The sequence below is a fragment of the Balaenoptera ricei genome, chromosome 14, assembly GCF_028023285.1.
Source record: "Balaenoptera ricei isolate mBalRic1 chromosome 14, mBalRic1.hap2, whole genome shotgun sequence".
NCBI classification, from domain to species: Eukaryota; Metazoa; Chordata; class Mammalia; order Artiodactyla; family Balaenopteridae; genus Balaenoptera; species Balaenoptera ricei.
The window spans coordinates 79,351,006-79,374,093 of NC_082652.1; the positions used below are offsets into that span (position 1 = coordinate 79,351,006).

The window sequence follows — 23,088 nt, forward strand, 5'->3', positions numbered from 1 at the left end:
CATAATCAATTGAATCTAACCTGGTTTTTTAATTGTCCTTCTCAAAAGGGAGAACCAATTTAATCATTCAAAGTGGGCCAATTTTGTGTTGAGACAACCTTTAATCTTTAAAGAATTGAAAATAGGGCACTGATGAACAAATAACACAGTGTATTAGTAGTATAAGACCGGTTATAAAGTAGGTGCATATGTAGAGGATCACTCTGATCAAGTGAATCAACGAGGAAACATAAATAAACATAAATGTCTGTAGAAGACATTTAATAAATATTTGTTGGATGATGAATTATTTATCTTATAAGCATGACTCAGCTATGTGATTTCAAAATTTTCTGTACAAAGTCATACTATTAACATAGTACTACTACTCACTTGGGCCTTCATGATATAACGAAGATGGGAAAAATTGGGCATAGTTAGGGTAAAACAATTGAAAAAAATAAAGGAATACAAACAGGGATTTTAAAGGAGGTAGATACGTTTGGTAAGTTAAGTCAAACATCATATTCGCTAAACATGAAAAGCTGTTACCTGTCTGGGTGGTGGTCAGTTTCCTCGAAGTGTGCAGTACGGGGGTGAGTTCGTAGCGTAGGAAGGATTGAATAGCAGCAGCATCCTCTTCATCAGCACTCATGAGAGCCTTGCAAATGATGAACTTTTTGGATTTTCTGACTATAAGGAGATCTACCAAAGTGATTTAGGATGTTTGGAGAGTTGGTAAACATATGATGTTTTAATCACCGCCTATTTATCCCATCAGTGAGGGAGGGATTCCTCCACTAGAGCTATGGGGATGGCTGAACACATGACACCAGACACTGGACGGATGAGATCACAGCAGTTTATTAATCACAAATACTCACAGCCTGGGGGAGGAGGACACCCCAGCCGGGCAGGACCACATTGGGCTGCACTTGGGAATAGAGCAATCAACAAGGGGCTGGAGGAGATGGGGGCTGGACCATCACAAAGGTGAGGTGACCCCTGGTTCCCACTCGAGGATGTGATTGGCTTGTTTGAATAATTCCCAGCTAGCAGCAAACTGAAACCCACTACAGTACTCTTGGATTAAGCAGGAACTGCTCTAGGTCCCTCTGATAAGGAGGGTTGTTTAGCTGGGGGACCTTATTCTCAGGAGCAGAGTAAGGAGAAGTTGGGCCATTCAGCGCCCTCTCAGTTTCACCAGATATCAAGGTAGCACTCGATATGGAGCCTTAATTTTAGGCGGCCTTACACCACGTGATGATGCAAGACATTATCAAAGAATGAACATATTATTCCACATTTTTACTTATACAGGTGAATTGCAAAGTGGCCTCCTCCGTTGGATAGGAAACATTCCTTTTTCCCTTTGAACAGAGGTGAGGTGAAGGGAAATAAAAATAGTTTTTGGCATCCTGCACCCAAAAGACACAACTGACAAACATGGGCCTGGACAAAACAGGCAACACATTTCTTCTGATGTTTTCCTTGTCTGCTACGTCATCCCTTTGTTCTCATAGACAAGTGATCCTAACTACCAGAGTGACAAGCTCTCGGCCTTATTTTTGGTGTGGAGTTCAGACAACAGCTGTAGGTCCAATCTTGACAAAGCGGAGGACGAATCAACCTTTAGCTTTCCTCTGTGTCCCATCTCTGGGCCCCTTTGACCCGTTCATCTTCTTCAGCTGTTTCCCCTGTGTTTTCACGCTATTTCTCTGGTTTACTGTGGCCCCCTAGAAGGGCTAGCTTTAATCAGATGTTTGTCTTTCATCCAAATGTCAGTCCATTCTTTATGCTCGTTCAGAACTTGAATTTTCTTGGGTCAGCATCTTCCATTTATGTGCTGCAGTGTACGGAGAGTAAGATTTTGAACATCTACCTCTGGACTCGCCTACTAAATCCACTATTAACTGTGTGAACTTAAGCGACTTCATTCGTTTCTCTGGCCATGAGTGCTTTCATTTGTCAAACTAATTAGTCAAACTGTGATCTCTAAGGTACCTGGTAGTTTTTTCATCTCAGGCTTCTGAATCTATGTGTCAGAAGTCGGGCTCTCAGGCGTGGTTTAAAATAAACAAAAAAGTTGGTTCCTGTTCTGTAAGAGTGAGTATAAGAGGTTTCCTTCCTGAGCTGAGGCTTCCTCCAGTTTTGAAGTCTATGTGCTTGAGGTGTATATCCGCTTCTGCTGACTACCTGGCCCTCATCTTGGAATTCATTCCTCGGATCTTCCACTCTGCCTTTAACGAACAGCTGGCTTGGGTTTTTCTTCTGGAATTGTTCTTCCTCCCGCCCCCAATGCCCACTCATTTAAAAAAAATTATCTTTCCTCCTGGCTCAGGTTTCTCATTCAGGAGTTTAATTGGAGCCCATGTTAGGAAGGGCAACTGTATTAACTGGTTGCTTGGAGGAAAGGCTCTAATTAAACCTTGTAGGGATGAATAGATCTTGAATTGGATGTCATTTGAAGTAACATCACATAGGTGATTGCCTGCTTTGCTTCCTAATAAATTCATTGGTACTGGCAGTCATAGTGGGGAACCAATTTTCTTTCTTTTTCTGCATAATTACCACTCCTGAAAGGTTCCACTAAATGGTCCTGGTTGGATGTAGTAATAATCAACCTTCGTATCTTCTATCCCTGGTGGCTGAATTCTACTCAGCCTTGACTTCAGAGTAGATGGTTTTAAAGGGGCTTGTATGAGGAAACTAGTCTTGTTTAATATTCTTTTTATCTTTTATTGATCTAGAGAGGAAGCCCAACAAGGGAAAAAACTAGATGTGATTAAATAAATTCTCATAAGAAGCAGTTTTAAAAACTGGCCATTCTTGATAAAATGTTGAGATTTAATTGTATGTGTTTACTTAATATTAGCTCATTATTATTGGTGCATTGGGATTCTTAACTGGATGTAATTGATTTAAGATTTATCACCATGATTTCTTATCATTATTGAATAATTTAATAATGTTTTAATGCTATTAATGCAATAATATAATGAGTCATAATAATTTTCCTCATTATTTAAGCTCTAAAAAAATTAATCCTCGACCTCAAGTTTTTTTACAGAATTCTTTCTATAAAATTTAAAGCTAAGGAAAAGAGCTAGCTTTTAATTTTCAAGGGCAATGAAAAGTTTTGGAAATACAGACCATTATTCTGATCAATATGACTTGCAACTTCCTGCTCTGAGAGGAAGGCGGAACCAGCGTTAAGTGAGCAGTTTGAGTATTTATTAAGACTTTCCAGGTGAACAACAGTCAGGTGGTTAAGTATTAAAGTCATTCAGTGTTTCACATTAGATTCTAATCGGCGTGTCTGACTTTGGATTGACTCGTGGAAAATGTACACATATTTTGCTTTCAGAACAATTCAAAAGAACAAAACTCATGCTTTTCAAGGGAAGGACTTGACTCTCTCCGAGGCACTTTAGAATTCCATTGCTGGTCTGTATTCCTGCTGAGCTTGCCTCAGGAAGTCAAGGCAGGACTACAAATAGACAACACCTTTGTTCCAAGGCACCAGCACAGGAACAAAGAGTATGAGCTTTGCAGTTGAACAGACGCATGTGAATTACGCCTTCTCTATTTACTCTGTGCCTTTAAAAGTTCTACTTGACCTCTCTGAGTTCTAGGTATCTCATGATGCATATCTAAATATACCATAAGGTTACCCTGTGAGATAAATAAGATAAAATGCAGGCTTTTTTAAGGCTTTTACAAATGGTACTTAATAGTATTTTATTCATAGAAATTCTAACTATGATACTCCTCTCCATGAAAAACTTAGTCTAATTATCTTGTATTATGAGAATGATCTTAGCCTGCTGTGAAGCAATAACCTAGCATGAAACCCAGCAGGGTTGATCATCATTGCTAGACGGTTTTCTCCCTTATTAGGAATTCAATCCCCAAGATCACCTGGGAGGCATCCGAAACAAAATCTGAGGTTAGAGACTCTTAAGTTAGTTTGATTTTGAAAATGGTCAAGTTATAACTTTATAAATTTATAAAGACCAAGAAAATAAACATTTTTCTAATACAACTATTGTTTACTTCCTTGGGCTTTTAACATTTTTTATGATAATTCAACAAATTATACTGTCACAACGAAACAAACTATGCTTTGCATATAGGGCGCTTGCTAAGTTACTATTTATTTTCAAACAGATTAATGCAGTATTAGGAGGTAAAGAAAGTCATAAACATTCATATCCATTCAAGCACACCATAATAAAAGCCATCATCACTTTTAAAATTACTATTTTATAGAATAAATTCATTTCTGAAAAGTTGACTGTTAATTAATGCTTAAATAATATAAAATGGAATAATTCAAGGAAATATTATTGGCCATTTAAAGTATGACATAAATGTATATTGTTGACATTAAAATATTCACTGTATATTTTTAAGTTAAAAAATCAAGTTTCTAGACAGTTTGCATATAATTCGATTTAGAAATTCTTATCATAAAATTATTGTAATACATGGAGTGATCATTTATCTCTGTGGTGGAGTTGGCTATATGGGGTGGTAAAAGTTAAGTATAATGAGAAACACTGTAATTCCTGTATTGGACAAAATATATCTATTAATTATGATTGTTCTCACTTTAAATTCAGAATCTCTCCCTCAAATAAGTCCTGCAATCCTACTTGAGTTTCCCAGTCAATTCACTCTCCCACTTTCCTATAAACTATTCATACTCTCTCTCTCATCAAACTTTCAATAGCTCCTCTTTCCTTTCCTCTCATTCTTTGCTGATAACTTTCTTTGTTCCCTAGAAACTGAAAGCATTTGGAAAATAACTTCTACCTGCTCCCTCCTCCAAATCCGCCCTCCTTACATGCATCTGTATCTGTACACTCGTCCTTGCCTCATGTTTCAAGGGATAAACCATGTGTGCTGTTGACCAAGGCCAACTCCTCTCGAATCTATTTTGTAGCCGTTTTCTTTTTCTATCAGGATTTCAAAACGCCGTAATCGCTCATTGATTGTAAATCACTTTACAGCTACCATTCCACTTCTCTGTCACTCTTTTTTTTTTTTTAAAGAAATTCACGTTCTTTTATTTATTTATTTATTTATTTATTTATTTATTTATTTATTTATTTATTTATGACTGTGTTGGGTCTTCGTTTCTGTGCGAGGGCTTTCTCTAGTTGCGGCAAGCGGGGGCCACTCTTCATCGCGGTGCGCGGGCCTCTCACCATCGCGGCCTCTCTTGTTGCGGAGCACAGGCTCCAGACACGCAGGCTCAGTAATTGTGGCTCACGGGCCCAGTTGCTCCGTGGCATGTGGGATCTTCCCACACCAGGGCTCGAACCCGTGTCCCTGCATTGGCAGGCAGATTCTCAACCACTGCGCCACCAGGGAAGCCCCTCTGTCACTCTTGATAGCAAAACTTTTTCAAATTGTCACCTCATTATTGCCTCTTCTCTATTCTCTGGGACCCTCTTTAATCAGGCTTTTGTCCCCATAGCCGTTCTGGCCAAGGTCACCATTGACCGCCCCCTACCCCATGGTCAGTTCTCAGTCCTCATCGTATTTTCTCAGCAGTATTTGATACCTGAATCATTCCCTTTTTTTTGAAACACTTTCTTCATTTGACCTACTGTACACCACTCTTTTGGGGGGTTTCCTACTGTTTCACTGACTGCCTGCCCCTTCTCAGTCACTATTACTGGATCCTCCTCATCTTCCTGTGTTTTAAACTGTGTAATTCTACAAGGATTTTTTTTTTTTTCCAAGAAGGTCGACCTTCTGACAAACCTCCCCCCCCTTTTTTTTTAAATTTACTTATTATTTATTTATTATTTATTTTTGGCTGTGTTGGGTCTTCGTTTCTGTGCGAGGGCTTTCTCTAGTTGCGGCGAGTGGGGGCCACTCTTCATCGCGATGCGCGGGCCTCTCACTATCGCGGCCTCTCTTGTTGCGGAGCACAGGCTCCAGACGCGCAGGCTCAGTAGTTGTGGCTCATGGGCCTAGTTGCTCGGCAGCATGTGGGATCTTCCCAGATCAGGGCTCGAACCCGCGTCCCCTGCACTGGCAGGCAGATTCTCAACCACTGCGCCACCAGGGAAGCCCCTCTACAAGGATTAGTACACATTTTTCTTCTCTTCTCTGACCACAATTACTCTTAGGTGATCTCACTCATATATTTAATTATGATATATATGACACATGTATATATAAAATTAAATATCATATGAGAATATATATATTTCATTTTGTATGAATATATGTATATTCAAAGTAGCCCCTTCCCCCTCAACTTCTCACTTAACTCCAGACTAATATGTCTCACTTCCTATTTGGGTATCTATAGATAAGTCAAATTCAACATTTCTAAAACTGAACCCTTGATTTGAATTTTCATCATCCCACTCACCCCTGTGTACACATATCCCACACCTTGTTCTCATGCAATCTTTCCCACCTCAATTAGTGGAAACTCCAATTCATCTGTAGTTCCACCTTTAAAAAAAAAAAGGAATTCTATCTGACTCCCCACTTTCTCTTACATCTTGTATTGAATCCAGGAGGAACTCCTATTGGTTCTCCCTTGAAAATGTTTCCCTAATCTGACACCTTCTCATACCATCCTCTCTGACCATTTGAGTCTGAACGCATCATCTCTTGGATTACTGCAACAGAATACCAACTTCTGTTCTTGCTTCTGCCCTTGCCATCCTATGGTCTTTTCTTAACACAGCAATCAGTATGATCCTTTTAAAACCTAAGTCAGTTCATCTAACTTCTCCACTCTAATGCCTCCCCCATGGCTCCATCTATCTTACTGAAGGTAAAGGACAATTCCTTACAATGGCCTGTAAGCCTCTATGCAATCTAGCGTCCCGTTATCCTCATTGACCTCATTTCCTACTCTCCCCGTGGCTCCTCCCACTCCACTCACCCTGGTCTCCTTGAGGATCCTTGAACGCATTAAGGAAGCCCAGACATCAGGACTTTTGCTATTTGCTCTCCTAGGATTCCTTCACCCCACCCCTTGCAGGTAGTCATATGACTTACTTTCTCACTTCATTCTGCTGTAACATCATCTCATTAGAAAAGACTGTCTTGATCACCCCGTGTAAAAGAGCACCGCCCTCCCTCCACCACAGTCCTCCTTATCTCACCAAAACGTTATAACTTGCCATCACCTGACATAGTTTATAGTATTTATTTATTGTCTGTCTTCCTCAGCTAGAATAAAAGCTACACGACAGCAGGAACTTGGCATGTTTCGGTCATTGCTGTATGCCCCATTTTGAAGTTGTAATCTACTCTTCATTCCAGGGCCAGACCACCTGGAGTTTGGCCCGTGCCCCAGACCAACAACTCCATGCAGATAGTCTCTGCCCAAGCCCAGCAGCAGGATCTGTGAGTCAAAGGTGACCCTGAGACCTGTCCCTGGAAGGCTGGGCCACCAGCTTCCCTTCTCTGACTCTCAGGGGTCCACTCCAGGGGGATATCTGCTCGTTTAGGCGGTGCTCTGAATGCGCTCTCCTCACGCAACCCGAAACAATGGTCTCTTACCTCTTTGGCAGCTCCAGACCTTTTCCCAGACTCCCTCCCGGCTAGCTGTGGCGCACTAGCCCCCTTCAGGTTGTGTGCATGCAGCCAACCCCAGTCCTCTCCCTGGGATCCGACCGAAGCCCGAGCCTCAGCTCCCAGCCCCCGCCCGCCCCGGCGGGGGAGCAGACAAGCCTCTCGGGCTGGTGAGTGCTGCTCGTTGCCGAGCCTCTGTGCGGGAACCTCTCCGCTTTGCCCTCCACACCCCTGTGGCTGCGCTCTCCTCTGTGGCTCCGAAGCTCCCCCCTCCGCCACCCGCAGTCTCCGCCCGCGAAGGGGCTTCCTAGTGTGTGGAAATCTTTCCTCCTTCACGGCTCCCTCCCACTGGCGCAGGTCCCATCCCTATTCTTTTGTCTCTGTTATTTCTTTTTTCTTTTGCCCTACCCAGGTACGTGGGGAGTTTCTTGCCTTTTGGGAGGTCTGACATCTTCTGCCGGCGTTCAGTAGGTGTTCTGTAGTTGTTCCACATGTAGATGTATTTCTGATGTATCTGTGGGGAGGAAGGTGATCTCCACGTCTTACTCCTCCACCATCTTGAAGGTCCCTCCACCATGTCCTTTTTGTGTGTGACTCAAGACTTAATTTAATAGTTACCGTCTTAGCAAATTTCAGCTATGCAATATGGTATCATTAATGATAGTCACCAGGCTGTACATTAGATCGCAAGAACTTATCTTCCATAACTGAAACTTTGTGCCCTTTGACCAGCGTCACCCTATTTCCCCTTCCTCCAAGTCCCTTGCAACCACTATTCTAGTCTCTGCTTGTATGAGTTTGACTATACCAGTCCTCCCTTATCTGAGGTCTCTCTATCTGCAGTTTCAGTTACTCTCAATGAACTGTGATCTGAAAATATTAAATGGAAGATTCCAGGAATAAAGTTTTATAATGCATGCCATTCTGAGTAGTGTGATGAAATCTCGCACCAACCTGCTTTGTCCTGTGCTGTGAATCTCCCCTTCGTCCAGTGTCTCCAGGCTGTGTATGCCACCACCTGATAGTCACTTGGTAGCCATCTCGTTATCAGATTGACTGTTGCGGTATCACAGTTCTTTTGTTCAAGTAAACCTTATTTTACTTAGTATTGGCCCCCAAAGGCAAGAGTAGTGATGCTGGCAATATGGATATTCTCTTATTGTGCCTAATTTGTAAATTAAACTTTATCATAGGTATGTATGTATAGGGAAAAACATAACATATATAGGGTTCGGTACTATTCATGGTTTCAGGCATCCACTGGGGGTCTTGGAAAGTATCCTCTGTGGGTAAGGGAGACTACTGTATTTTAGATTCCATACCTAAAGTAAGACCATGCAGTATTTGTCTTTTTAAATTTAGATACAAAAATAGAACATAAATTATCACGAAATATATTTTGAACTAATTAACTCTTAAAGTTTACTCTCTACTACCCTTCAAATTTCAATCAGCTTCCATTTCATATTATTTCAGTTGGCATAATATTTCATATCATTTCAATTTCAATCTCCCACTCCCAATATTTCCAACCCCAAATATGTTCAAGGTCCCTGGCAGAAGGGTGGGGCTGTATAGTGGACGATCTTATAGGGGTAGGGCTTCTACTATTATTTCAGTATTTTCATAACCCATATGATATTTCAGAACTGGTTGAATATGAGCATCACCAATATTTCATAGAGAAATGTATGAATTTGAAACAAGCAGCAGGAAAGACACAGAAGTTTAAATTTGTTCAAATAAACCTCAAATATATACAAGAAAGCCTAATGAGCAGTAAATGGAGGAAAATAAAATATCTGTCCAGATGAACAAAATCTTTTCTCATTCCTATTTTGAAATTATAAGCCATATTTATATTTTCTAAACTTTAGTCTTTATAAATTTTCTGAGAAGCCAACACATGTTTTTCAGTCACAAGATTTTTAGTTCTCTCACAAGAACAGAGAAAATCTTGACTTACACAAACATGCTTTTTTATTTATCCTTCTGGAATCCAAAGCCATCAAGTGTTAGTGTGTAGAATTCAGGTAACTAAAAGAAGGAAAACCTGTGTTGCCTAGTAGAACAAAATTAGTGCTTATAAGAGAAAAGTGGTTGGTGATTTGCCATCATGAATTCAGAAGTTTCTTTGTCCAAAGTCGGAAAGTAGAAAATAATTAATTACATCATCAAGAATAAGACTCACAATTGCCCATTTTTATATTTTCAGATCAGATTACGGTGAGTCAGAAAGCTGATTCATAGGACGAAATGCATAAATGACACAAATGTCTCTAACAAAGGAAAACATCAATTTCCCTTTTTCAATATTCAGATATTGCCCTTTAATTGAACTGAAGATTCTTGTAATTTAATAGAAGATAAGCAAACTGATTCTATTCATGAGGTTTCCACTACGTCCTTCAACTGAAACAAACTAAAGGCCAGTCTGTCACTGACATAAAGCAACCAATAACTCACGCACCCAGAAATAAAGAATACAGTTCAAATAATGTTACCTAGCATACATTGTTTCAGAAATCAAGATTATTAGCTATAGATGGAAATGTCAGCAGGCAGTCAGCAATAGGCATGTTTTCGGGATAGAACATCACCCTCATGCTCTGTGCTATTAACTCATACACCCCGTTTCCTGGAATCGTGTAAATGCTATATATTTATTGCCTTTGAATTTGTTTTTGTGAGCTGTCATCACTTGTGTTCCCTGAAATTCAATCTTAGTACCACCAGTTTCACCACATTAGAGTGATAAAATAGTTTCTGCTACTTCTCATCCTACTGCTTTACCCAAGTGCATTACCAAAGGGTGATATGCCCCATTTATGACTGTATCTACTCATATAAGCCATTAGCCATAGAGATAAAATGATTAGAATCTTAGCATAGTCCCATTCACTCACTTCATGGGTTTTTAGGTCCTGTAAATATCAAACTGTTTTCCTTGTAAAAATAATTGTAAAGTTTAGAGAGGCAAAGCATTTTTGTTATTAATGACACTCCCACAGAGTTGTCAGTTTCTTTAAACTTGAGCAGGGTGCACCTCCCTTAAAGGTAAACAGTCCAGGCATTCACAATGGCTTAAAAGAATGAATGGGTGACCTCATACATGTCAGAACCCTGGCCACTCATCCTTATGCATACAACCATTTCTTTCCCATGACATCACTGCTGGACAAAGACATTAGAAATATGTTCCCCTTTAACAATATGTTCCCCTTTAATATAGTGCTTTGGAGTTAAGCAAACTAGGATTTTAATCCAAGCTCCATCCCTTACTTACGAGAATATCCTCATCTTCTTTGAGCCTCATCTTTAAAGAGGAGGAAAACTGGCACCACTCTTACAAGATTGTTTTGAAGGCTAATTCAAAGCCTAGGGCATGTGAAAGATATGCTCCTCCAAGTAGTGATGGGAAATTAGACACAGTGCATGTGCATCAGTAATATCACGAAGAAAATGTATCCACATTATCCCTGTGGCAATGAACCTTAGCCAATCGTCACAGGGCATGTCTCCTGTTCTACACTGATTGATGCACAAGTTCTTAGCATATTATGATAATTACTATAATATAACTAGGAAGAATAAAGATAGGAAATTGAGTTCCTACTGTGTGCCAGGCACTGTTCAAGGCTTCTTCTATTAAAAGTGCACTTATAATGAACTTCCATGACTGTACTGTAGAAAGAGCAGTGTCAGCAGTTAATGTAATTTACCGTCAAGAGAACTCGAACTATTCATGAGGAAGAGCTACCTTTTATTTCTCTGTGGTCTTTAGCTGGCCTACACCTGGTAAATACCCAGGGAAGATCCTGAAAGAGTCCCAGGAGGTGGCAAGATTTCATGCTTTGCTTTCCTTTCCTGTAGAGAACCTTACAAACAGAGAAGGCCCAGATGTGATGTAAACAAGCATGACAATGTCTGGGGTGTAACTACCAGGTAAACTTTGGTAGTGCTCCGGTGACATTTCTCTCTCTTAATATTTGGGGAATCTTTTCATTGCTCCTCTACCTTCTTGCCCTTGAATATCATACTTATATCATAGGCATATATTCAAATATAATGATTATTTTGTATCAATTTAGTGGAATAGTTTATTTTTGGATGAAAAAATAAATCCTCACACATTGTCCATTGTAGTCATAGAAAAGTATTCAAATTTGTATTTTTCTCTACTGAATTGTGTTTCTTGGCTTCTAATAAAAAAAGAGAGAATTCTAAAATATAAGGTGGAGATCATATATATTACATTGTATGATTTTTACTATTAACTAATAGTTATTTGCTAATAACTAATTTTTATTAATAATACATACTGTTATTAAAGAATCAATGATTTTTTTATTACTGTTGCATTTATTCAATAGAATGTGAAAGAATAAATATCAATGTCTCCAGAAAAACATAGGACAGAACCAAAATGGATCCTGTCCATTACAAATAATAAAATGATGAATAAAATATAAAAACACTTAAAATATATAGCTGAGTTATAAAGAAAAAACATTTTTGAGTGCTGGAAATAGATAAGACCCTCAATGCCAGGTCAAGAGACTAGAGCTGATGATTTTGCAAACCCTGAAAGTGGGAAGAGGAGGCAACAGGACGAGATGTAAAGCCTAGAAATTTGGAGCAGAGGTTCTGACTCCACATGGGGCTTTGGACTTACTAAGTCTTAGGTCCGAAAATCCTAAATAAAATCATAAGGCCAGGACTTTGTGGTGCTTCCTCTTCTGTGAAAATGAAACTGGAAAAAATTCTTCTCACCAGCCTAGGAAAGTTGAAAGAAGCTTGTAATTTGCCCCAGGTACAGGCTGACATTGGGGAGGGGAATGGCTTTTAAAATTGAAAACTCAAAAATATGTGACTCATGAGTCACTTTCAAATTCACACTATCAATCAATGTCATATATTTTGTTAATAGAATAAAGGGGAAAAACACATGATTATCTCAAAAGCTACAGAAAATCATCTGACAAAAATCCAACACCCTTTCATAATAAAAACACACAGCAAACTAGGCATAGAAGAGACCTTTCTCAAACTGATGAATGTCATAGATGAAAAAAAAAAAAAACCCCACAAAAACCACAGCTAATATCATACTTAATGGTGAAAGACTGAATGTTTTCCCACCTATATCAGGAATAAGACGAGGAGTTTCACTGTCCTACTTCTGCTCAACAATATACTGGAAGGGTCTAGTCAGGGCAAGAAAAAAACAAACAAAAGGCGTACAGATTGGAAAGAAGAAAGTTAGACTGTCTCTACCTGTAGATGACATGACATGATCTTGTGTATAGAAAATACCAATGAATCTACCCTCAAAAGTCTGTTAGAACTAATAAAAGATTTCAGCAAAGTAGCATGATACAAGATCAATATTAAAAAATCAACTGTACTTCTATAAAACAGCAATGAACAATCCAAAAATAAAATTGAGAAAATGATTAAATTTACAATGGTATCAAAAGGAATAAAATACCTGGAAATAAATTTAACAGTAAGTGCAAAATTTCGCATTGAAAACTACAAAACCCTGTTGAAAGAAATTGAAATAGACCTAAATAAATGAAAAGTTATTGCATGTTCATGGATTGAAAGACCTAATATTGTTAATAAAGCAATACTCCCAAATTTACCAACACATTTAGTGAAATCCCTATAAAAATGCCAGTTGGATTTTTTTGTTGCTGTGGAAATTAATATTCAGATCCTAAAATTCACATGAAAAGACAGGCAACCTAAAAGAGCCAAAACAATCTTGACAAAGAACAAGGAGTAAACTTCACATTAACAAGAATAAAGGCTAAAAACTACCTATGAATATATAAAGGAAGTTTTAATATAATGGAGATAGCACTACAAAAAATAATGGACTAGTAAAAGGATGAATGTTTTTAAAAAGTGGTGTTCACTCCTCAGCTATATATATGATTAACTTAAATCAGATCCCTGCTCACAGCGTGGAGAACACTAAAAGTCTGAAATGTAAAAAGCAAAAGTTTAATACTCACAGAAGTATAGATAAACTAACAAGAGAAAGGCAAGTCAATTATGAAATGGATAAAAGACAGACAGGCAATTCACTGCAAGGGAACCCCAAGAGCCAATAGACATACGGAAAGTGCTCAGTCTCATTATTTATCAGGAAAATGTAAATTATAACAACAGTGAAATACCGTTTTACATGATTGGCAGAACTTAAAACGCTGATAATACCAAGTCTTAGCTAGAATGTGGGGAAACAAATTCTCTCATGCAAGGCTTGTAGGAATCTAAGTGTTTGCACTGTTTGGGGGGAGCAACAGGCAATTTCTTTTTTCTTTTTTTTTTTTTAATTAATTAATTTATTTATTTTTGGCCGTGTTGGGTCTTCATTTCTGTGCGAGGGCTTTCTCTAGTTGCGGCAAGTGGGGGCCGCTCTTCATCGCGGTGCGCGGGCCTCTCACTATCGCGGCCTCTCTTGTTGCGGAGCACAGGCTCCAGACGCGCAGGCTCAGTAGTTGTGGTGCACGGGCCTAGTTGCTCTGCGGCATGTGGGATCCTCCCAGACCAGGGCTCGAACCTGTGTCCCCTGAATTGGCAGGCAGATTCTCAACCACTGCGCCACCAGGGAAGCCCGGCAATTTCTAATAAAGCTGAGCTGTGCCTATGTTTTGATCCTGCCATTCTACTTATAGAATTAAAACCTATTTAAAAGACCTGAACATAGGTGCAGGTGAGCATCCTAGTATAGTCATTATAGCCTTCTTTGAAAAAGCAAAAACAAATGAACAAACTAACAAATAAGTGTATACCAATAGGTACAAGGAACACCTTACTATGGTGCACTTGTACAACAGAAATGAATTTAATTTGTTTCAATCAGAATTGATAAATCTTAAAACCTAATGTTGAGTTTAAAAAGAAGGTAAATAATAATTATATTATGGTGTGAATTTTACAAATACGTAAAGGAATTGTATTTGTTGTTTACAGATAGGTAAATATGTTATAAATGTATAAATTATAAAGAGAAGGATGTACATGGCTTCCTCATGAGGAGAAGGGTGTGGGGAGAGATGGAGGAGAGACTTTTAATCTTTTTTGTAACACTTTATATAAACTTCATTTTTATATATTTAAAAATCTGCATATAATAAAATACATTATTATTATTTATGTATATACATTTTATAGCAAATGTATATATATAAAATCCTGAGGTAAACATGGCAAAACAATTTTAAAATCTGGGTAGTGAGTACATTGTTTTATTGTTCTCTGTACTTTTACTGTCTTTGAAATCTTTCATAATTAAAAATAAATATATGAAAGCCTTCTTTTGAAAGTAAAAAATATCACATGGTTTTGGAACTATCAAGAAGTGTGTAAGCATAGGGCATATTTTGGTTAGTTTAGCATATATACGTAATTTGGTTAGTTTAGCATATATACGTAATTCAAGGAAGGGCTTTTTTTTTTTTTTTTCAGCTCTGCGGAAGCAGTTAAAAACTAAATGAATTGATTAATAATATGTTCTTATCGTCTTAAGATGCTCCTAAAATACTGGAAAACCAACTATCTTTAAAATGGCCATATTCAGAATAATATTTATCTTCTCTTTCATATATATAAGATTTAATTTCAAATTTACCCCTTTAGTAAATCTCTGGCCCTGAGTTTATGAAATCAAGATTATCAGTTTATACTTTGTACATACTAGAAAAAGTGTTTGTCTTTAGGATGCATATGTAAGCACTATAGGGAAATAAATTTGCAATTATAAATACAGTTATCACTGCTATTGACAGAATGAATACTATTCATTAGTAAGTCAACAGCTGATATACTAATACCAAGGGATTTAAAAAGAAAACAAAATGACAATATCCCTAGCACTTAGAATGGTGAATAGCACTTAGTAATTAATTACTCATTAGTTTTTTATCAAATGAATGGGACAATGAGTGTGGAAATATTATTTCATTTGATCTTCAGAATGATCTTTAAAGAAGGTATTAATCTCTACAAGGTTAACAAGGTTTTCTAACTTACCCAAATTCACACCATAAACCACTGTTTCTTTCACAGTTGCCTCTTGAACCATCCTCCAAGTCGGGAACAAGAGTTCCTGTCCTTACAGAACAGGGTTGCTGTGGTTGTGTTGGCAGTAAAATCTCTGATTGGGCTGTTTTTCTAGCAGGTAGAGACACTGTATGTCCAAGGTTATGGGAAGTGGGTTCTCCTACCTCCTTCCTATGAAATAGTGGTGAGAGAATTTGAAGATCTTTTCTTTGGAGAGAGAGTCTGCACTCATTTCTGTATTCTGTTTTTCTTCTCAGTTAACAGAAAGCTAAACACAAAGTTCATTTGCTTCTATCTGCTATCATATCATGGAAATACATCTCCCTCAGGAAGTCAGTATGTATGCGCATGGGGCGTTAATTGAGGCCCTGTGATATGGGCCAATAACTTCTCTTTAGCTCATGTGTGAATCTCAGGTTAAGTGTTACGCTGTTAAATGACATTTAAATTATTAATGCAACTTTCAGACATGTGTATTTTAGTAGTGCCCTCTCTATTCTCAAAGGCTTTAGGTAGAAAATCATATATTTACCTTACCTAGTGAGGACCAGCCCAGGTGAAATACCAGAGTGAGATAGAGGCCTCTCGCCTGGTGGGAGAGGGATGAGGGCATGATCACAGGTGGAGGGTAAAGGGTGCTGAAAATGGAAGTTGTACAAATTCTGTTCCATTTCACCAAGTAGGGCCTTGCCTGGGCCTTTGGTTGGGAGGCCTCTCACCTAAGTCTGAGAAGCACAGATTGCTGACCTTGGTTCTGGGTTCTCTAGACTGAGGCTTCATGACTGTGGCTCTCAGGAGTCTAGTAAGAGGGTGACACATGCTCACAAATAACTGTGATAGATGATAGAATGTCCCTGTGAGAGAAATAAAGAAAATGATTAGATTTCCTTTCAGGAGAGAATTTGTAGGTCATAGGTACCAAAAGACTCGGGGATTAGGGTGGAATTTTTCATGACTGTTAATGACTTGGCAGCATTTTTGATGTAAGGAGAAGAAATGGGATAAAAAATACACTCATCTCAATCAAAAGAGGCAATTAGATTTCTAACACCTGCATCAAAAAATGAGTGTTAAAAACAAACTGAGGATTACTGAGTGTGGAGAAAGAAATAATTTCTCTTATTGTGGGAGTCCTGGATTAATCACATCTAAAGCATATTGCTTTTCCTTAAATTTGACCTCTCCAAGCCAATACATAGCTTCCCCAGAGCTGAAAAATATGTACCACCTGACATTATAAATCTACCTGATTTTAAAAATAATTTTATTAATGATTTTGTTGTATTGTAAGAAAATTCCTGTATGAATAATACAGCAATCTGATTTTCTTAATACACTGTAAGAGGAAAAAGTAGCATTTTAGACTATCAAGTATTTAAAAAAATACTTTTGTTTTCTAGTCTGGTAAACAAAGTGAGAGAAACGGATCCTGCTGAGTTAATTCCTTGAATTTCATCCTGCACAGGCTCTCTACCTCTGATTTTAAGTCCAACAGTGCCCTCTACATCCCATTCTCTGTACAGAATTCCAGTGTTTGAAAAACACAGAATGATCAAGAAGATGAAACTGCCCTCAGATTTATGACTGTATCCTCAAAATAAAATAAGTATAACAAGAAAAATTTACTCATATACTCTTTAATCTAAAGTACACAATTCTCAATATTTTCTACTTCTAAATCAGCAATATCTTCTGATCTTCTAAGAAGATAGATGTCAGGCATAGGTTGCTGGAAAAATATTAAATCTTATATATTATATTCACATATTACTTATGACATTTTCAAAGCCATATTTGAATTATCAGTAATATTAGAATTTCTTTTTTAAAAAATGTGATCTCTAAAGGTTGTCACTGCTTGAAACTAGATTTCCAGAAAACTGGCTCCTATTCTAAAATGTTTGTCTTTGAGATCAAATAACTCTCAAGTTGCCAGCTGTTAAATTGTCATTAGTAATCTTGACTTAATAACTTGATATATTTAGAGACAGCATGCTTTTCTTTTATAAATTTATTTATTTATTTATTTATTTATGGCTGCGTTGGGTCTTCGCCTCTGCGCGAGGGCTTTCTCTAGTTGCGGCGAGTGGGGGCCACTCTTCATCGCCGTGCGCGGGCCTCTCACTGTCGCGGCTTCTCTTGTTGCGGAGCACAGGCTCCAGACGCGCAGGCTCAGTAGTTGTGGCTCACGCGCCCAGTTGCTCCGCAGCATGTGGGATCTTCCCAGAGCAGGGCTCGAACCCGCGTCCCCTGCATTGGCAGGCAGATTCTCAACCACTGAGCCACCAGGGAAGCCCCAGCATGCTTTTCTAAATGATTTCTCCTGATGAAAGTAACAGCAATTTCATTTGAAGGACTCCATTTTTATTAACAAATGTTCTTATTCAATTTGATTTTTAAGGATTTCGATGTGTGATGCAGAGGTTTGTTAAGCAGGGCCGATTCAGTCACTTCTGAGCTTGGTGCACTGTCAAGTGGCCTAATTTATATGTATCAACAGAGTTTCCATTAGATGTAGAATTTTACTTTGTGATTAAAGGTGCTGTTTCATAGGTAAACATTTTGAGTCCTGAAGAAGAATTTCAGGAATGTAAATGTTTTTAAGAAAAAACAAACAAATAATTGATTTATTCCAGATCATTATTAGCTACTTAGTATATACCACCACATCTTGGGAACCAGAGATAAAGAGGTGAATAAATTGAGAACATCATTCTCATGGGGAAATTAGAAGAGGGCTTCCAGACAATAAAACAGTCAAGAATCAAGCTAATCTTATACTTGCAGATAGTTTTGAGTGCTCTGAGGAATTACAGCACAGTGACATGAGAGTTATGGGTCAGAATGATGAGGAGCAGATCATTTACACTGGGTTGTCTCAGAAGACTTGTCTGAAAAGATGAGGTGGTATAAATACTCAGAATTACATCAAAGCTCATATAACCAACATCATTAGTGTCAGAACTTATAATAGAGGGAAATTCTTATTCTCTGCTCCACAGGATGAATGCAAGGACAAGGTGGGGACCGACATGAGGAAAACTTGGGATTATAACTGGGTGCTATTTTTGATATTGTACCATTGGATTTAACATTTGGCACCTCTTTGGAGATACACTAGATTTTGAAAAGAGAGAGACAGACAGACCAAGCTATCATTTACCCCTCTTTGAAGAGTTGATCTAATTAAGTTCTCTGAAAGTAAATGATAACCAGATTTCTCACAGCAGAATCATAATATAACATATATTACATATATGACATACATATATGTTTATATATTATAATCCCTATATATATATAACATGTACAACATATATAACATATATAGAATATATATAGCATACACATAACTTTTAATTTTGTTAAATATAAATAGAACTCTGAATACTCATTCTGGCAATGAAAGATTATCAAGATTTGACTTATCCTCCACCTGTAAAGTAATAAAAGTCGAGATGCGAAGTGCGAAACAATAGTATATTTTTAACAAAAGGAAGAACAAGAGTGCAACCCTTGAGAAAAAGAAAACAGCACCCTTGAGAAAAAGAAAACAGCCATGTGAGCCTTACAGTTTTGTCAGTTTCCAGCTTTGAGGCAACCTGAATTTCAGGCACAGAAACAAAATACTTAAAAATTGCCCAGACGCTTCATCTGCATGAATGCCTGAAGATACCACCTTTTAAGTGCTGAAGAAATGCTGTCAACATACAATTCTATATTTCAAAAAATATCCTTTAAAATGAAAGGAAAGTAAAAACTTTTTAGACAAACAAAAGCTGAACTTCACTATAAGAAATTTTAAAGGATGTGTTTTCAGGCAGAAGGAAAATAATGTCGTATAAATTTTAGACCTACTCATGGATGAGAAGAACTAAGAATGATAAGTATTGGGTAAAAATAAAATAATTTTTCTCATTTTTCAGTTTCTTTAAAAGACAATTGATTGTTAAAGCAAAAACAAACAAAAAGTAATTTTAGATTTTTAACCTAAATAGAATTAAAGTGTTTGACAACAATAGCACAAAAGAGAGAAATAGAAGTGTGCTGTATAATTTGAGGATAGACAGGGATAACTTTAAAATGTATATGGTAAACCTTAGAGCAACTATTAAAAAATAAAGCAAAGAGGTACACGTAATGAGCCAAAAGTAACCCAAAAGAAGGCAGGAAAAGTGAAAAACAAAAAAACAAAAAACTCAGAAACAACAGATAGGACAAATATGAATCAAATAGCAAGATGGTAGATTTTGAGCCATACACATGGGAAATTGTATTAAATGTAACCTGTCTAAACAATATAGAAAATGCAGAATTGATAACAAAGCAAAGAGGTAATGTAGGTTAAAAGTAAATGGAATGAAAAGATATACTTTGCAAACCTAATCAAGAGAAAGCTGAAGTAGCTATATTAATATTAGACAAAGTAGATTCCACAAACAATGAAGATCATCAGGGATAAAGAGGAACACTTCATAATGATAAAGTGGTAACTCAGCAAGAAGATGCAAAAATCCTAAATGTGTACTCATTTAATAACAAAGCTAATAGGTAACTAATGAGAACCTACTGTATAGCACAGGGAACTCTACTCAACAATGCTCTGTGGTGACCTAAATGGGAAGGAAATCCAAAAAAGAGGGGATATATGTATACGTATAGCTGATTCACTTTGCTGTACAGCAGAAACTAATACAACATTGTAAAGCAGTTATACTCCTGTAAAAATTAATTTAAAAAAAAACCAGCTGCAGTGTACATGAAACCAAAACTTATGGAACTGAAAGAAGAATAAATCAATCCACAATTATAACTGGAGAATTTAACTTTTATTTTTCAGTATTAGGAAGAACTAGATGGTGAAAGGAGACATATAAAAGACATGAATAACACAGTCAACCCATCTGAAATAACTGATTTTTAAAAAGTACTCCATTGAGTCAAGAACAATACAACTTCCTTTCAAGGGCTCATGGAACATTCACCAAGATAAGCATGATACTGGGCCATAAAATGTCTCAAAATTAAAAAAAAAAAATTGAAATTGTACAGAGTATGATTCTGACCACGATGAACTTAAAATTTAAAAAAATCTGGAAGCTCCCCCCAAATTTGGAAATTAAGCAGCACACTCCCACTGGGCAATGGAGAAATCACAAGAAAATTTTTGAACCGAATACAAATGAAAACACGTTATATAAAAATTTGTGAAATGCAGCTAAAGTGACACCTAAAAGTGTATTTATAGTTTTAAAATTTTAAAGTAGAAAAGAAGAAAGATATAAATCAAATGATCTAGTTTCTATCTTAAGAAGCTAAATAAAGAGCAAATTAAACTCAAAGAAAATAGAAGGAATGAAATAATAATGATAAAAGAAATCAATGAAATAGAAAAAGAAAAGAACAGAGAAAACTCAATGAAATCAAGAGCTGATTACTTGACAAGCTCAGTAAAATAATAAACTTAGGCTAGACTGATCAAGAAAAAAATTGAAGAAATTACTACAGATTCTACAAATATCTAAGGGATGGTAAGAAAATATGAAAAAATTATGATAGCAAATTTTACAACTTATATAAATGGAAAAATTTCTTGAAAGATGGAAAGTATCAAGTTCTCAAGACTTACTCCAGAAGGAATAGAATAGCTGAATAGTCCTATATCTAACAAAGAAGTTGAAATTGTAAGAAAATTCCAAGTTCAGATGGCTTCAAGCATGAGCTTTGTCAAACATTCAAGGATGTTCTGGATGTTTTGTCTAGACAAAACAAAATGGATGAATATCAAAAATATAATGCTGAATGAAAGAAGTCATACACAAAAAAGTACATTTCCCATGACTCCATGTATATGAGATTCTGGAAAATACAACATAAACTACAGTGATAGAAAACAGGTTAGTTATTTCCTAGGGCTAGAATCAGGGGATGATGATTCCCTGGGTCTGGACACAGAGAAACGGGCACAAGGAAACTGGAAATGGTTTGTATCTTAATTGCTGGTGAAATGCAATATATAATTTGTTAAACTCATGAAAATATACACTTAAAATTGGTGAATTTTATGATGTAAACTACGTCTTTGTCAAGTTGCTACTAGAATGTAAAATACAAAATTATCAAACTCAGACTTTTTTCCTGGATGTGGTATTTCAACTTAATGTTTAGTTCTCATTTCTGGTGGATTGGAGAAAAGTGATTTTAATTTTCAATCTAGTAGTTCACTCACTAAAAAAAAAACCCTGTTATTAGCATTTCAGTTGACAGGTATATATGTTATTGGGTGGGGAGGAGATAAAAGAGGATGTAGCAGATGTAGATACCTTTTTAAGGCTATTTTCCAGGTGTAACAACTTTATTTTGACTGATAGTAGAAAGGACACTGGTTCGATTCAGCAAGATATTTTGTTTGAGGCTTATTGTGTGATAACCAAAACAGCTGGATCTGAATAATGGAGGTTCTGAAACTACTACAATACCATTTGTCTAAATTTTATTTGAATCACAACTAGTTCCTAGATATTAAAATTCCTAATTGTGATTTATCTGAAAGGCTTAAGTGAGGGTAGGAAGAGAGAGTACATAAAGGATTTAAGTATTTCCCATCGAAACAATCACCATGGATTTTGTAAAAGTTTGGAATTAGAATATTTTAGCAATCTTTCGATTATCATTTTTGGGGTGTGAAACAATTAATTAGATTATTTAAATCACATGTAAATAGTTTGTCTGAGGTCTTTCATTTATATTGAATTTGTGTGTTTTAACTAAAGTCTGACATCATAACATATGTAAAGCTAGGTAAATTTAGATAATCTATGTAAAAATTCAAATGTAATATTTATTCTTCTTGCTTTATTTAATATTTATGCTTTCCTCCAAAATAGTCTTTTATCTTAAAAAAATAATGTTTGAGTGTAAAAAACAAATTGAAATTATTTGCTATTGACCACACCTACTCCCTGGTAAGGTTGTAAGGAAGATTGTATTGTTCATCTGTAGACATTGTGCTTGATATCATTGAAGTTTCTAAGTAAAACCATGGCTGTTTATAAATACAAATCTGCAAGATTCATGGTTTGCATTCTAAGGCAAGAGAAGCCTAAATTAAGCTCCAGCATTTTTAATACATGTTGAAATTGAAGGTTTATAAAAATCATGCTGCAATCCTTTCATGAAAACAAATAATTTATTCTATATTTTTCTAGGCTGATAAAAAAATTGTAGCTAGTCTCCAAAATAACTGTAATCCGTCATGTGGAAATTGAAAGTTTCAAAGGGAGATTGATCCACTATTTTCACCTTCTCAGAGAGGATGAAGTTATTTGGGTCCCAGAGAAACTAACAAGAAGGCAGATTCTGGTTTAAGAGAATGTGATGTATCATTTGACATAGATATTTCAGAGGAGGGGCTCTATCTTTTTTTTTTTAATTGGGGTATAATTGATTTACAATTTTGTGTTAGTTTCAGGTGTACAG

At 36.8% G+C, this 23,088-nt stretch overlaps 1 protein-coding gene across 1 annotated transcript in view; it reads left to right on the forward strand.

Annotated features, from left to right (window-relative positions):
- The first annotated feature begins 787 nt into the window (after positions 1-787).
- Positions 788-23,088, forward strand: part of LOC132347375 (glutamate decarboxylase 1-like) — a 69,008-nt gene continuing 46,707 nt past the window's right edge. The window contains 1 exon segment of the mRNA XM_059893797.1: positions 788-972. Within this exon segment, the coding sequence (XP_059749780.1) occupies positions 788-972 (185 nt within the window).